The sequence below is a fragment of the Fopius arisanus genome, unplaced genomic scaffold (assembly GCF_000806365.1).
Source record: "Fopius arisanus strain USDA-PBARC FA_bdor unplaced genomic scaffold, ASM80636v1 scaffold00030, whole genome shotgun sequence".
Lineage (NCBI taxonomy): Eukaryota > Metazoa > Arthropoda > Insecta > Hymenoptera > Braconidae > Fopius > Fopius arisanus.
The window spans coordinates 865,992-882,267 of NW_011887769.1; the positions used below are offsets into that span (position 1 = coordinate 865,992).

General features: G+C 36.6%; 3 protein-coding genes and 1 long non-coding RNA gene across 4 annotated transcripts; 2 read left to right on the top strand and 2 right to left on the bottom strand.

Annotated features, from left to right (window-relative positions):
• LOC105265504 (UPF0668 protein C10orf76 homolog) lies at positions 1-5,297 on the bottom strand. The gene is made up of 6 exons (XM_011303024.1): positions 5,209-5,297; positions 4,995-5,036; positions 4,136-4,330; positions 2,599-3,280; positions 756-1,843; positions 1-403 (listed from the first exon to the last, which is right to left on the bottom strand). Exons 3-6 carry the CDS (start codon positions 4,280-4,282, stop codon positions 311-313), a joined length of 2,010 nt encoding a protein of 669 aa, XP_011301326.1. The 5' UTR covers positions 4,283-4,330; positions 4,995-5,036; positions 5,209-5,297; the 3' UTR covers positions 1-310.
• On the top strand, positions 3,572-4,257 carry LOC105265503 (uncharacterized). The gene is made up of 3 exons (XR_892079.1): positions 3,572-3,820; positions 3,877-4,109; positions 4,167-4,257. It is a non-coding gene; the product is annotated as an uncharacterized lncRNA (long non-coding RNA).
• A 406-nt stretch (positions 5,298-5,703) lies between the features above and the next one.
• shop (shopper) lies at positions 5,704-10,343 on the top strand. Its single transcript, XM_011303025.1, has 5 exons — positions 5,704-5,784; positions 6,628-7,242; positions 7,772-7,958; positions 8,283-8,802; positions 9,668-10,343. Exons 1-5 carry the CDS (start codon positions 5,729-5,731, stop codon positions 9,970-9,972), a joined length of 1,683 nt encoding a protein of 560 aa, XP_011301327.1. The 5' UTR covers positions 5,704-5,728; the 3' UTR covers positions 9,973-10,343.
• A 43-nt stretch (positions 10,344-10,386) lies between these two features.
• On the bottom strand, positions 10,387-15,371 carry ProRS-m (prolyl-tRNA synthetase 2-like protein, mitochondrial). The gene is made up of 4 exons (XM_011303028.1): positions 15,246-15,371; positions 14,578-14,829; positions 12,099-12,539; positions 10,387-11,693 (listed from the first exon to the last, which is right to left on the bottom strand). The coding sequence occupies exons 1-4, from the start codon at positions 15,357-15,359 to the stop codon at positions 11,172-11,174; spliced, it is 1,329 nt and encodes a 442-aa protein (XP_011301330.1). The 5' UTR covers positions 15,360-15,371; the 3' UTR covers positions 10,387-11,171.
• Between the last annotated feature and the right edge of the window lie 905 nt (positions 15,372-16,276).

Here is a 16,276-nt window from a genome sequence, read left to right on the forward strand (position 1 = left end):
AATTTAATGGCAGATGTGCACACAACGTTAAATATATTACTCTCCAAGTCAATCACTTTTTCCACCAATTGCTGGTAAAAATGAAACCTGGTTCGATCGTTTTTTTTTTCAAAAGGCGTTTATTTTTAGGCAGAACACTCGTTAAAAAATATCATTCATCAGTTCATCACATTCCCCGATGAACACTCTTCTTTTTAAATATCCTTGAATAATATACATATATTTTTTGGAAACGTTGAAGGCGTTTTTACTTGACTTCATTTTGGAAACTTTCGTCTGATCTCCATGGCGATGAGCATGGGGTGTTGAACTACGAGATGTTGGAGAGCTCCTGCAGGATTTCCTGAGTGTCCAGAGCATTCAGGTCTATCGAGGCACGTGTGTCAATTATTACTCCAGTCACCTGTGCCAATAATCTTTTAAATTAGATCACTAGAATTTACCGAGTTATATTGAGTTATATTTACAGTGTATTGATAAACTGGGATAAGTGCATTTAATTTAGTTTTAATTCTCAATAGGTATATAATATGTTCTGAATGAAGAGAAATATCGAAATTTAGATATCAATCGTTTTTTTTCCGAATGGAAACATGGGATTTTTTCGAATTAAATTCTGTAGTTTTAGTCTGAGGGGCCCATCAGGATCCACAAAGTCGGGAAATAGATTCATTTCCCTAAGAATTCTAGTAAGAGTGTAAAATCTTGTTTTCAATGATTAAATGAATAGAAAAATTACTCTTATAAAAACCCACCATCTCCTCGAAGAAGTCCATGTGGTTGGGTTTCTCGGAGTACCGCTCGTACTGATCGAGGTTGTCCTGGAGCTTGAGCCCTAGGGTATCGTAATTCTGGATGATGATGGCCATGATCTGCTGTTCAGTGGGTGTAGAGAGGCTCTCAGCAGCAAGCCACGCAGCGATTTTTGGTGGAAAATGGTTGACAATGTCTCTCATGTTGACGAGGCAATTCATGAGCTTGAGGGCATGCTCCTTGTACTCGTAAGCGTCCATCGTCGAGTAACGGAGGGCCATGGCGTTGAGATTAGTGAATATCAGTCTCATCCTGATGATCTCGTAGAAGAGTTCATCGTAACTGCTGGGGAGGGAGAGAAAGGTGTCCCCATAGGTAATGAATAGGTTGAGAATGTTGACGACTTGGATGGCCAGGGGGAAGACGTTCATCTTCTTGACGAGATGGGCCTCGTGGGTCGTCAGAAATTTCAGAAGATTGAAAAGAGCTGTCCACAGGTCTTTCCAGTGGTATCCCAGCCTCACTCCACATCTTTTTTGGTAGCAGAGGAGTCTCTGGAGGACACCAATGCATTGGTGGTACAGCTCGAGGGGGAATTTCTTCATCATGTGTGAAGTGATGAATTCGACGAGGAGATCTAGCAGAGTTGCTGCCAGGGGCTGGGTTGGTGCTGCCTTGTCGTGGATCTTTCTGTGGTGCATTGGCACTCGGTGCAGCTGAACTCTAAAGGCTAGATTTGCATCGTGCATCAATGAATTGGCGTATTGGTCCTCAGCGATGCAACTCAGGATGAGGAAGCACAGCTTTACGTTGTTCAGAATCGCTTCGGTTCTGATCACCTGCATCACTATTGAGCAGTACTGCAGGAACGTCGCCAGGAGATTGAAGGGCTGTGTTATGATGTCTGGGGGTTGAGTTGGAGCAGTGGCATTTGGGCCCAGGGTGTTGTTAGGAGAGGGCGGAGCTGATGTGTCACTCTGAGTGAATGCCAGGGTTGTTACGAAATTTCGGTTCAGGTGTGTCGCCTCGTACAGGGCTAACAGCAACGCGTTGTTGGCCCGCACCTGCTGATTGTTGGCTTCTTCTTCACCTGGAGTTTGGATTTTTTTATGGGAACTTGCACACAGAGAAAAAGTTTCTTCATGTTAGAAAAAAAATCGTTATTTCAAGAAGAGAAGAGAAGATTCCAAACTTAGGGAATGTTCTCTTATAGGTAGAGGATTTTTTTTTTGAATATGCAAAACGTTTTTTTCTATTTAGAAATTTGTTTTCTATTATCATATTTCTTGATGGTAGAAAATAAATTTCTAGACTCGACAAAAAATTTTATAGAATTCAAGACAAAGGTTGTAGAATCAACAGTTAGGTTTTTGTGCATCTAGATTTTTTTTTCTAACACCAAGGAACTAGAAAAATATGCAGTTTACCAGCCACCATGGTGGATGAAAAGAATACATTTAACAGTCAATAACTTCTGATGATTTTTCGGTAAGCTTGGCAAATCCCTTTCAATCAATCACTTCGATGTGCCACCTCTCAACAATTCTTTCTTATTATTTCTTCTTATTTTTTATCATTATTTTTTTACAACTATTGAAGTAGTTTCTGTGACACAATTTGAAACTCAAATTTACAAATATTTTAGGCTAACAAGATAAAATTCAACCGAAAAATTACGTTCAATAGATAGTACGCGCGGGCGTGAATACAAATATTGAAGAATCATGCGTACTTAAGATATTCCGAGTTTAAATTAATTCTCGCTCATCGAAAAAGTGTCAATTTACGATAATTGGAAAAAAAATTGTCATGATTCTGAATACTCGAGTTATTTGTACACTGTACCTATAAACATGCTCCCCACCATGCTGGTGAGAGAAGACAGCCACGAAGTTTGTACTTCTGCTTTCTGCTGAACGAACAGCCTGCAAAAGTCAGTAAGTGAACTGGATATGACTTGTCCATATCCATTAAGCGCCAGCTCATCATCGAGGATTGACAGCTTGACAATGTGTGGATTCGTGCTCTCGTGCTTTCTGTAGTTGACTAGGAGAGTTAGAAGTAGAACAGCATCGTTTCCATGTCGATTACGTGAAGCAGTTGAGCGGAGGAGTTGTATTAGAGGCTCGAAGACACCGTTGACCATCACGTGCTCCAGGAGGGGATTCTGATTGAGGTTGTCCATGCCAGTCGTGATGATCAGCAGGAGCTTGAGGCACAGAGCTTTTAGACTGTCTGGATATTCACCTGTGAGGAAATTATTGCAGTGGTGCATCAGAGTCGTCATTCTCTGGTCTGCTGTGTCGAAGAGGGTGTCAATTAAGTTGAAGTCACTGTCCAGTTGACTAGCTTTTTTGTACATTGACTGGATCACTGCTGACAGCGTCTGCAGGGCGTACACAACTCGAAAAGGGTGTTCGTCCACCAGAGTGTCTACGCAATGACAAACCAGGGAATTCAAGTTGGACTTGCACATCTGCAACTGCTCGCTCGTGAGGCGGAGAACTTCGATCTCGATTTGAGGTACCTGCAGTCAGGAATTATGCCACCTAATATTCTGTCATTGATTCTATTTTTACAGCTTAATACCAGTTCCAAAATTAGCTATTACTTTTATAATATTTTTCGAATATTATAGATAATATAGTATAATTGTAAATTTAATTTATTTCACTTCAGTAATTAGCTACTGAATTGTCTATTTTGTATTTAGAAACTCCAAATTAATTAACTCTGTTTTTATTCTTTTTTAAATACAATATGTCGACACATGAAGTTTCTTTTTTATATTTACAATTGAGAAATAAATGGATTAGCTGGAGTAGCTCTGGGAATTGTAAGAAAAAAGAATTGTATTTTCCGAGGAAAATGCTTACGATTCATTAATAATCAAATGAGATTTTTTAGTTCGAAAAATATTTGAAGTTTCAATCAAAATAATAACTGCATTTCTACATAACAATTGACATGTGAAGAACTATTAAAATCTTGGTTATCTTATGACATAAGTGCCGAAGGGTTAGGATGTATCATGTCGTTTGGCAAGATTATGTGCAAAATTATTCAGGTAACACTCTCTTATCTTTTACAACCTCTTCTAATCCCCTCATCCTCGATTTTCAGTCAATCCCCTCCTGGGAGATGACGAAATACTACGGTCGAGTCTGCCTCTTCCAACTGAACTGCATAAAATATCGGATCCAGACGAGTGAGGCTTGGTTCCTCCTCAAAAACAAATTTATCCCCCACAAAATAAAATATGAGGAGAAGCCCGAGAAAAAACCCAGTCCTGATACCCAGAAAATTCGCCAAAAAGTCTCGAAAATCAAAACCTCCAAGGACAAGAAGAAATAGAAGTAATTTAACAATTTATCTTCGTTACCATTGGTTTGATGAGGAACAATTCATTCCAGAAATTAGGGTGAGACTGTGTGAGGTCCTCTCCACCAAAGAGACTTTCGTAGATAGGCACCAATTTGCCTTTGTGTTGGCGTTTGGAGCCGGACCCACTTCGCTTCCTCATTGCCATTATTTCTCAACTATCTTAGAATCCTCAGCTGTTAATCACCATCTCTATCTGAAAAATTATTAAAGATAATATGAAGGAAGTTGTGACCAGCATTTATCACTTGATGATTTCCACGATCTTCAAGTCCAGTGAAATCCCAAACATTTGACTTTTAAAAAATGTTTAACACACGTTGGAGTTTTTTCAAAGAATATTAAATATAAAACAAGTAGTTTTTGAGATACTCTTAAAAAAACGATTTTTAGAGAAATCGGTGTATCTCGAAACATTCTTGACCGATCAATCTTAAATTTCGGCCAGAGGAGCACCCACATAATGGCTATTACTCCACGAAATTTCCGATTTTTAGCTTCAACTTTTTTTTTGAAAATGGGAAAACCCGTACACACCCACATTTCCCTGAATCTTTTTTCCCGCAAAAATAGAAAATCGAAAAAAAAAAATCAATTGCAAAACTTCCAATCGGGAGCAATCAGTTCAGACATTTTTTAATATTCGTAACTCAACAATAATTTCAGTGGAGAAGTGGTAAAGTAAAACGATTGCAATTTTCCAGTTTTGTTGGAGATCAATTGATATGCAAAACTTGATTTTAGAACAAACTATGTAAAGCCCTTTCTTGTAGGATATCTAAACAATGAAAAATCTCTGGTTGGCTCCCTCATAAGGCACCATAATTGATAAAAACAGTCTAGAATCCATTTTACCTCACCTTCTAATTAATCATCTTCAAACCTCGCTCGACGAATTCATCCTGTAATTATAAAGACTCAGTAAGAACTCTGGACTCATACAGATTCGAATGACTCGCGAAAAATGCATAAATCACAATAGATTATGCATGAGATTCTTAAGAATATTAACTAAATGACTTCCTAGGTTAGAATATTCTGATTGCACTTATTAACGCAATTAATTAAGCTCACCTTATAAAAATCCCTAGTTCAGTTAAATTACTGAATAATCCAGGTCGTGCACGTTTAATCAACACTCGTATCTATAAATGCGGTGCTATAATCTATTTTTGACGTGTCATGAAGTCACTATGCTCGGTTGTTGACCGGAATAATCCTCGATTTTCTCAAAACAAGAATGACACACCGCCATTGATGCCCAATATAATGGAATATGTACTCTTATACATAAATCACTAGATCACACTTGTCACACTTGTGGTTGGTATGTGGATTACGACAGACTATGATAATGATGATAAGAATAATGAAACGTAAAACGTACGTAATTTTTGGGGACCAGTGGTGCTCTGACAGCATCAGCCATTGGTCGTGTTCAATAATTCATGGTACTCCCTCCATTTTTCAAAGTGGAGCTTTGTTGCTGAGTTTGGAACGTACAGGTGGTAAACTGGTGATTTGTTGTTCTCGTGGATTCTTCTTCTGATTGGTGTGGTTATATGCTCACAGCATAGCTGGGGCAAACAATATAATGCTCTCGGTGCTCAGAATCTCCAGGATAGCTCAAGACAGGTGTAAATATTTTAGGTAAGTCATTTATAAATTGGATGCATAACTGACACGTATCATCAAGAAATATCCATCTATCTATCGAATTTATAAATTCAACTGGAGAAGTTTATACTGAGGAGAGTCATCATTTCTTACAAATAAACATAGTTTTGAGACTATATAATCAAATTTATTAATTAAGGCTCGGGTGGACTATCTAGAAAAGATAATTTACTCCGAAATTCGGATTCCTAATTACTTTGGCAACTAATCGTTTTTTTCAATAATTGTTAGCTAGTGTTCTAGCGGTTGTCAACAACTAAGCCGCTAGCTAACAATTATCGGAAAAAACGATTAATTGACGGAGTAATTGGAAGTCCCAATTTTGGAGTAAGTTATCTTTTTCGGACAGTTCATTCGGGCCTTAAATGCATATCAGAACCTCTCCATAAAATCTGCTTTTAAATTTTTCTTTCAAATTAGTTTGTGGAATGAATTAAATTTTATTGGTAGAAATATGTTTTGTATTTTAACTTCTGTAATACCTTGTGGCGAGGGTCAATAGCCTTTTGATGGATGAGAGGAGTATAATAATTTGCAGATGGAAAGCATTACTGGGTCCTTAATTATCGATTTATTATGCCTCGAGAATCCATAATATTATTGATGACCTGACAGAGAAAATATTCGATTTCATCATTTCAATAACATTCAACCTTTTTCATCACTTTGAGTTATCTCTACAAAAATGATCATGATAAAAATTTCCATACGAGTCCTAAATTATGTGATATTCATTGAAAACAGAGGAAAAGTGAAAACAAACTAGATGGTTTTATCGCCTTGATACTAAATTGATTAATCTATTTGTGTTTTCAGAGCCCAAAAATTTCTCAGGACAATTACGAGTGATCCCACGCATAACCGGTGGTGGAACAGAGAACGACAGAAATCAGAGAATTCTAAAACAAATGTTCCAAAATTTTTGAGATACTGTGGAGCTTTTTTGATTGCTGGAGGATCTCTGGGGGTTTACTACTATTTCAGATCAGGAAAAAGCCAAGTGTACGCGTTGGAAAATATTCCTGGAGTGCACAAAGATGGATTGAAGAACTACACTATCGAGGAGATAGGGAAACATGATAATGAGAAGGACGGGATCTGGGTTTACTACAAGGATGGGGTGTACGACATCACAAGATTTGTTTCTCAGCATCCTGGAGGATCAGGAAAGATCATGATGGCAGCTGGAGGCTCGATCGAACCATTCTGGCTGATCTTCGCTAATCATAACATCCCGGAGATTCATCGTCTGTTGGAGTCCATGAGAATTGGTAACGTCGATACAACTGGCGAGGAACAATCCAAGGAGGAGGTGTACGATCCTTACGGGGACGAACCCAAAAGGCATAAGGCTCTCAAGGTCAACGGACTTAAGCCCTTCTGCGCCGAGCCACCAGCTTCAATGATGGTTGAGAGCTTCCTCACGCCATTGTGGGTTATATTTTTAAAAAATACACTTCTGAAACTAAAAACTAATTATTTTTCCAGCAGAACAATTAATATCATAATTTCTCCTTTAGCTTATTCTAAAAATGTCAACTCCATTTGATAGAATATTCCTGTGACAGTTGAGATCGGTGGAAAACGGGCAGGGTAAAACAGACGCCGTCAAATTTTTCGCTCTTTTCCCGATTTCTCAATTTTGTCCTTTGCATAATTTTTTTTATTTGAATCATGAAAAAAAATCGCAGCATTAAATTAAATGCTGATATGAATAATAGAATACTATAGGACATAGACGTTGCTATATAGATCGTGCTTGGATAAATGAAAACTGAGCGGCCACAATTTCAAATTTTCAATTAGGAAATTAATGAATATTCAAATGAATTTGGAGAATGTCCATTTTGCACCAATCCGCCCTACATAATGTAAATTAATGTACAGCTTCTACTCTCATGCTTTTCAGTGATCGAATGAATTAATTCAAATTATTGATGGCCACATTGATCCTTCGCAGAGACCTCTTCTACGTGAGAAATCATCTGCCAGTTCCAAGAGTAGATCCGAACGACTATGATCTTGAAATCGCGATTGAAGAGGACACGAAAAAAGTTTTGAATCTCGAATCAATAAAAAAGTATCCAAAATACACAGTGACAACTGCCATTATGTGTGGGGGTAATAGAAGATCTGAAATGAATGCTGTGAGTATTTATTCTATCATTTTTTTTAATACAAAATTCAGAAAACTTACACACTAAATAAATCTCGAACATGTCATGTAGTTAAGAGATTATTATGCAGAAAAATTGAATTTCACAGATGATTTTTAGTAATGCAACCAAAAATTAATTAAATTGTTTTTTTGGCATTGGAGCAAAAAATTCATACAGATTTTTCGCAGAATTTTAATAGAGAATAAAATTTCTTAGAGAAAAAGCAAGACTTGTCAATAAATTCTTTTCATACGGGGAACGGTGTAAGTTTTATTTTTAAAGGGAAAGTCAAATGAAAAATGAAAATTCTAGGTAAAACCATTACGAGGACTGAGTTGGAACGTGGGGGCAGTTGGGAACGCCTCATGGTCGGGGGCTCGTCTCTCCGATGTTTTGTCAGACCTGGGGATCAACGAGGACGACTGGGCCCACGTGCAGTTCGAGGGCCTAGACTTGGACCCTTCTGGAGTGCCCTTCGGGGCCAGCATCCCGATCAGGAGGGCTCTTGACCCCAAGGCAGACGTAATCCTTGCGTATGAAATGAATGGCGAACCCCTCCCTCGAGACCACGGTTTCCCTGTCCGAGTGATAGTTCCCGGAGTTGTTGGTGTTAGAAATGTAAAGTGGTTGGCGAGAATCATCATTTCAAAGGAGGAGAGTCCCTCCCAATTCCAACGGGGGGATTACAAGAGCTTTTCTCCCAGCACTGACTGGGACACTGTTGATTTTTCAAAAGCCCCTGCCATCCAGGATATGCCTGTGACTTCTGCTATCTGCAATATTTCACCTGGGGAAACTGTTCGACTGAAAAATGGAAAACTCAACGTCAAAGGTAATCAGCGAGCTGAAATTTCCTTTTGCAGGCGGAATGTGGTTCAATGAGATAATTTTCGTTTTTTCGAACTTTATCTTGTTAGTGTAAAATATTTCTAAATTTAGGTTTCAAATTGAGTTGCACTACAATGATTATAAAAAAATGATAAACAAGTTATCGGTCAAGTCAGAAACAGACAATAATAAGACTTTGAATTGAACTTTTAGTTCTTTTTTATTCTCTTCAAAAAAGAAAAACTTTACATAAGTTTAATCCACGGGTTAAACCTACACCCTAAACGTTACACTAACAACATATAATCAAAATGGGCTGTCAATCATGCTACTGATATCAACTGAATATTTTTGATTACTTTTTTTTTATAATTATTGGAGTGTTTTACGCGATAAAATTAAACTTCCAGATGTGAAAATATTTGTCGCTAAAAAGATGAAATTGAAAGCCAAGTTTACGTTCGATAGATGCGTACATGCCTGAAATCGAAAGGAATTGATTGTAGGAGGAAATATTGAGATGTTTTTTCTTATAAGAAATACAATCAGCTATGAACGACGTCTTTTCATATTTCACCATTTAATCAATACGTTTTCTGCTAAATCAACACTAATTTCAATTTGAGAATAAATTAACGAGAGAGATGTATGACAAAAATCTGTGTTTAAGAACAAACTATTTGTTTTATTAAGACTTTATTGCGCGATTTCGTAATGTAAACTCAATTGCAAGTGTGTTTATTTTAGTCTTGCAAGAGTTATCTGGAAGAGGTATTAAATTTATCGAAGTGATCTCTTCACTCAGGTGTATCACAGTGTGTGATTACATCACAATATTTAAGCAGCGCATATTTGTTCTGCAATTTCAGGATATGCTTGGTCAGGTGGAGGAAATAAGATAATTCGTGTCGACCTCACAGCAGATGAAGGGAAGACTTGGCACGTGGCGGAGCACATTCAGCACGATCCACAGGCGAAGGAGGGACGGCATTGGGCATGGAGTATCTGGAGTGGAGACATTCCAGTGGATCCCAATGCCTCTGAGGTGGAGATATGGGCTAAAGCTGTTGACTCCTCTTACAATGTCCAGCCAGAGAGCTTTAATAATATTTGGAATCTCCGAGGATTGCTCAGCAATGCATATCACAGAGTGAAAGTCAAAGTTCAGACGTGATTTGTTAATTTAGAATCATTTTCACATCAATCAGTCTCAGTGGTTAGTAAAAAACATCATTGCAAGATCAATGTTTTTTATTATATTGAACTAATGTATTTTCTCGTTTTCCTTTTTATTGCACTATACGAATAAGGAAAATAACTATTTCGCTATTTCCATTTTATGAAATACAATATGATAAGGGAATCATTAATTTTGCAATATTTTAAGCAACTTTCTAAGTCATCTTTTTATGTTTAAAATAATGGTAGAAGATTAATAGTTTTTGTTCTCATTACCGGATTTTATCAAGAGGAAATGAGAAAAATTGAGGGATGGTCAGTATGATAATGGAAAAATCAATGTTTAATTTTTATGGAAACTGTAAAAACCCATTTTTTTGCAATAACAAAATCATATTCATATTTTTTCTTTCTACGACTCTTATTTCAATTGAGAAAAGTGAGTAATTACGCTTTCATTTGGAAATTTCGATGAAATCTTATCGACAATTGTATTCAAATATTTGCTTTTCACCTAATCGTATGAATGTGGAATAAATAAAGAAAGCCGTAATAACAATTATATCAATAAACATGGCTATGGTAATTAATTTCATCCGTATAAGATTGAATCTATCATTTCAAGATCTGATCAAATTCAACTGAAGTCGGATATTCGGCGAAGGGCCCCAATCTTTCCTATACATCGATACGTCATCGAAGTATTTCATAATATTTTTCCTTCAGTTATTATGGAAGAAATAATTTTTGAAGCAACTTGGAAATTAACTAAACTGATAAATGAATGGAATTTTAATTTAGATCGGCGGCCAGGACTTGACAGTATTTACATATGAGAAAAAAAAGCAGTCCATTCCACTGATGCATTAAGGCCCAATGGGAGATGAGATTTGAAAGATAAATTCCCCAAATAACAATTGGATTTTCTAATTTTTTTGAGGTACAATCGATCGACATAACTCAAAAAATACAAAACTTCAATTTCAACTATGACAATGCTTCTTTCCTCCATTCGAAAGCAAAAAGTAAAAAAAAAAGACATTAGTAGGAAAATAAACATTGACGTATTTTTCAATAACAAAGCAATAGTCATTAATTTATCCTCTATCCTTATATTTTCATATTATGAAATTTTTTTAATTCTCTAAAGATTTTTCAATCCAATAAAAAAACATGATATCTTAATTCCTGATTTTAAACAGCAATTTGTGATCGTGTTGTTCTGCCAGATGCTGAATTCTCAAAGAAATTGTACAATCGATCTAAACTAACGTCTTCTCTCTCTCCTTCATTGACATCATGAAACTCAAACAAAGGGGTTTCCTGCACGGCAGACCTCCCGACGACTACAACGTAAGGATAGCCAGTTCTTCTGGCATCAAGCATTCTCCTGCCAATAGTCAGATGCGTTCTGTCATCAAAAATCACATCGATATTCCTCTCCATCAAGTTCTCTGCAATTTCATAGGCAAAGTGAGCTGCAGGGGACTCCTTACTGTTCTCCTTGGGTGGAATGATGCAGACGGTGTAGGGAGCCAGGGCTTTTGGCCACCTAAGGTCTTCATTCGTGGACAATATCTCCAGAGATGCTGCCAGTAGTCTAGTCAGGCCCAGACCATAGCAACCCATCACCAGAGGAATTTCTGACCCCTGGGTGTGCACAGTTGCTTGCAGCACTTCTGAGTATTTTGTGCCCAACAGAAAAGTGTGGCCGATCTAAAAAAAAATATTCAATCTTCTGCCAGGGGAAACAAAATAATAAAAGAAAAAATAATAATAATAATAAAATAAGGTGAACAATTCTAAAAGGTTGCCAAAATAAAGGGAGATATTGAAATTAATTGAATGGAGACACGTATATATTATGTAAAATATTTCTAAATTTGAGTATATATATATATATATTAAAAAATTTAATTTTATCAACTAAAGTGAATGTATTAGTTATTTACTTTCATTAACCATATTAAATGCATTGCTATAAATTTTATTTATCGAGTATATTTTTTTAGCATGAGTCCCCATATGATGATTATAAACGCACAAGGTACGTCTAATTGGTAGTTAGTGATAAAAAAAAATGCAAAGATTAATTTCTATTAGGTGGTAAAAAAAAATTACCTCGATAGCAGATTTTTTGGATACTTCTCCTCCGCAATTTTTACACGTCTCTCCCTGGAAAATTACAGAATTCACCTGGAAATTGCAGGCATTACACGATACAACGGTGTCCTCTCCAATATCAGCGAGATAATGATACTCGTGGGAGATGATTCCTCCCATGATTCCAGTGTCCCCTTGCACGATGGAATAGGGCACACCGATGTGATCGAGAATTCCCCTATAGGCTCGGGCGACATCCTCATAAGTCCTCCCTGCGGATTTTGCAGAGGCGTCGAAGGAGTAAAGATCTTTCATGACGAATTCTCGTCCCCTGAATAATCCCAGTCTGGGCTTCATCTCGTCCCTCCATTTGTTCGATATTTGGTACAACAACAGAGGCAAGTGACTCTTCTGAGGCTTCACGTCGGCGACTAGACTCGTTATTGACTCCTCGTAGGTCTGGAACGATCGAATTTCACAGTATCTCCAAGGTCTCTTTTTTGTTCTTTCTTCGATGACGATTTTTCACTCAATTGTCCATGATAAACTCTTGAACAATCAAATATTTTTTTAATTCAAGTTAATAAAGCATCGAGCAAGCATTTTTTTCTAATTTTCATTCACTTGAACAAGTGTTTAGGTTTGCAACTCGTATTACGTTATTCCGATTCCATTTTATTGAAGTTTTTGAGGCATATCTCTGAATTTAAGAGAGATTGTGAAATTTTGTCACAAGACATCTTTTGCAGAGTGGATTGAGAGCTGAGAGTCCACTGGAAATGCAACTAGGCGTTTCAAGGTTTTGATCGCCGCGACAAATCGAAAGTCCTCAGTAAGAATCTAAAACTCCGGAGTCAACGGTAATCGGCATTCAAATAAAAGAAAATAATTAGAGTATTATTGTGCCGGGTATCCAATGGGAATGATAGTATCTTATCGTTAATAGTAGTCGTTCAAACGCCCTAGTGAAGAGGCACGTAGTTAATAGTCAAACTGACGCGTCAATCACCCAGGTCAGCTATTCGGTTGAATTCACAATTTTTTGATCAGCTAATATCAGTTAATTATCTGGCACATCCGCCCAGTACATTAATGGGTCGATCAGACAAACAGACATTCAACAAATATCAGGAAATTATCTAATTAGTGTAAATATTGTAATTTAAGAATGTTCTGCACCCATATGTACCCAAAATTAACGTTTTTTCAGTTTTTTCGCAAACTTATTATGGGATTGACGCGAATAAATATAACGTTTTTGCGTTTCGTCATTACTTACGAAGTTTCGAGGTGGTGCGAATATTTTTTCGTGTTTTTCTTAAACTTTTAGAAAGAATCACAAAACTGTAGAGAAAATACATGAAAATGATCGTACCATCAAAAAACTTCGCATCAATTACATTCTTAATCTTCTCTCAGAGACATTTAGTAAATCGGCAACCCTTGATGCCAAATTTCCTCACGTTCTTTCATTACATCCCCATTACATCCCCATCAGAACATCACCTCACACAATTCCCGCCGCCATCCGAAAACCTCAGTTCTTCGCCAAAAAGAGTTTTAACAAAAATGCTATGCAGACAATGGTCTCTTTTAAATCTAGAGATAGTCCTCAAAATCTTATCTATCGACTAAATCAATGTGTTAAACTCTCTACTGTCTACTGAATCAAATTTGCATAATGAATGGATTCGGATTTGCGAGATTTATCGGAATTCCAACTTTCAAAAAAACAAATTCAATAGAAAAATTGGTATACCAGTTTACCGAACATTTCTTGTCATTTAAAATGAAATCAGTTGTATCTGATTTAGTCGCGTTATTTATAGAGTTATTAGAGTATTTCTTTATTTTTCACCACACAGTAGTTTCAAGGTCTCAATGAGTTGTGTAGAGAACCGTCGGATATTTTCAACTCCATAGATTTGATCAGGTGTTAATGACAGTGTATCAACGATCGTGTATCGAATTTCACGTGTTTCGTTTTCACAAATAGTCATTCTATTTAAATAAAATTCATAAGTTTGGCTGTCATCGCAAACACTCATATATTTTCCTAAACCAGCTCGTCGAATATGTAGTTTGAAATAGCAAAAAGGAAACACGACTTATACAACAGATATCTGAAATTAATTTTTTTATCGACGTCAAACGAAATTGAAGACTAAATTGAAAACTAAATTGAATTACGTGCGAAGTAACTGTTACACGTGAAGCATGCGTCTGATCAGTTTAATAAAAAAATCGATGATCTATAATCAATTGAGTAGTGAGGAGAGGAACAAATTTCATTGTTTAAATTATCATCTGGGACAGGGATATTTAAAAAATCAATGAATTTTCACAGATTATATCAACGACAACTCGTGGACATCGTCGTACAGAAATTGAAGGAACTTTTAATTCAAAAATATGATACGTTTTTTTTTACTTGCTACACCGGTCTATTTACCTTGGTTAATGAAACAGAAAGAGGATGAAACACGTGATTACTTACAGGGCTTAATACATAACGCTGCTTGTGCCTGTCTTTTACGAGAAACAACTCGTCACCCATTTCATTCAAGCGACCAGTCTTCTTCCATAATCGAGAGTCAGTTAAATTCGGCAGAACGATTTTTTGAGCTCCAATGCTCTCCATTGCAGTATTAACGATTCGTTTGAGCTTGTCAAGTGCCCGATTACCCAATGGTAGCAGTGTGTACATACCAGGAAGAGACTGTCGGATAATGCCCATGTCGATCATCAACTAAAATCAATTATTAAATATTCAAATGACTGCAGGACTTACCGGAAATAGGAGGGCAATCTCGTTAAAACTATCGCTACATTCCCAACCTGTACTCAGAGAAATTTCATTTTTCAATCTTGAATGAACTTGCAATGAATGTCGTTAAAAATATATAATAAATTGGAAGGTCTTTAAAATTACGTTTACTTAATGAATAATAACTCGAAATCGGCAGAGTTGATTTCAATTATTTTTCTTTTGTTTTGAAGTTTTTCTTTCGGACTTTGAAATAAGATATTTAGTTTGGAACGGGGCAGGTTGAGAAAAGTTAAAAAAATCGTTCTATTAAATCGGTTATCAGGACTCGTTCTCTTTTAAAAATATTATCAAGAGGGTGCCAATTTCTTGGATGTATTCCAAAACTAGAAACCTACCTGGTAGCTCTTTGAGGCATTGACACCCTTGACCGCTCCATCCTTCGGGATGGTCTTAATTGGTTGAAGGAGTTTGGACACGCGTTGCATGTGATTTATTAATTCCCGAGACATTTCTTAATATCCTAGAGGTATACGTGCAAAAACCCGGATGTTTCAATCGTTAGCACAGCTGTTTTTATGATAGATTAAGGTTAAGGAGGTGAACACAGTCAGCGCCCGATTCAATGGCGCGTAATTATAAAAACGGCGAAGAACCTGCCGATTGTCAGAAGTCAAACGGAGTTCGGAAGATCGACATCGAAGATTACAATAAATCCTGTTGGCATATTTTCATTGGATTACGTAAGTCTCATTCACAAAATAGTCCCTAGAATTTGAATAATTTATTCATTTGCCGATCAAAAACACAAACAGTCGATTTTCCGTATCGTTAAATCGCAATTATCATGATGATGACAAGGACAGCGTCTTCACGAAGAACAAGTTTTTTCCAAGATATAACAGTAATTTAAATTTAAAAAACACGAGAAATCCCTCCAATGATTTCTGAATATGTTTTCCTCAAATTTAAATCAAGTTCGAATCAAATTTGCAATTTGTTAGTGAATTTGTTGTGACGAAAAAATTTCGGTAGCTTTTCCAGTTCTTGCAGTGATTGTACCGGAAGATTTGTATAAAGTTTGCATTAAATTCACGCCAATTTACCGTTTCTTAACAAATAGGTAGTTCAAATGAATAAATATACTCTTAATGACATAGTTAGAAAATTCGAAACAAAATAGTACATTGGAGTACCAGGACCTAAATCGTTATAGAATAAATTTATTCAATTCAATCTGTAGCACTCGGAATCACATTTGTGTTTATGTGGCATCGTGCAATACGTCAAATTTATCGAACAACTTCTGCACCACTTGACATGAAATAGTATAGAGTAATCGAGAATAAATTTAATTTCCAACGATCATGAGTACAGACGATCCCTTCAGCTTGACCTGTAAATCTCTCATTCGTTGAAAGATAATTGT

Bases quoted from the DNA above. Each gene is read 5' to 3' on its own strand.
- shop (XM_011303025.1), top strand. From the start codon at position 5,729: ATGCTCTCGGTGCTCAGAATCTCCAGGATAGCTCAAGACAGGTGTAAA. The intron at 7,243-7,771 runs GTGGGTTATATT...GATCCTTCGCAG, and splicing joins GAGAGCTTCCTCACGCCATT to AGACCTCTTCTACGTGAGAA. The intron at 8,803-9,667 runs GTAATCAGCGAG...CTGCAATTTCAG, and splicing joins TGGAAAACTCAACGTCAAAG to GATATGCTTGGTCAGGTGGA.
- LOC105265504 (XM_011303024.1), bottom strand. From the start codon at position 4,282: ATGGCAATGAGGAAGCGAAGTGGGTCCGGCTCCAAACGCCAACACAAA. The intron at 3,281-4,135 runs GTAACGAAGATA...TCCTGACTGCAG, and splicing joins TGTTCCTCATCAAACCAATG to GTACCTCAAATCGAGATCGA. The intron at 1,844-2,598 runs GTACAGTGTACA...TCCAAACTCCAG, and splicing joins GGTGGGGAGCATGTTTATAG to GTGAAGAAGAAGCCAACAAT.
- ProRS-m (XM_011303028.1), bottom strand. From the start codon at position 15,359: ATGTCTCGGGAATTAATAAATCACATGCAACGCGTGTCCAAACTCCTT. The intron at 14,830-15,245 runs GTAGGTTTCTAG...AATTGATTTTAG, and splicing joins ATGCCTCAAAGAGCTACCAG to TTGATGATCGACATGGGCAT. The intron at 12,540-14,577 runs GTAAGTAATCAC...CGATCGTTCCAG, and splicing joins AGCGTTATGTATTAAGCCCT to ACCTACGAGGAGTCAATAAC.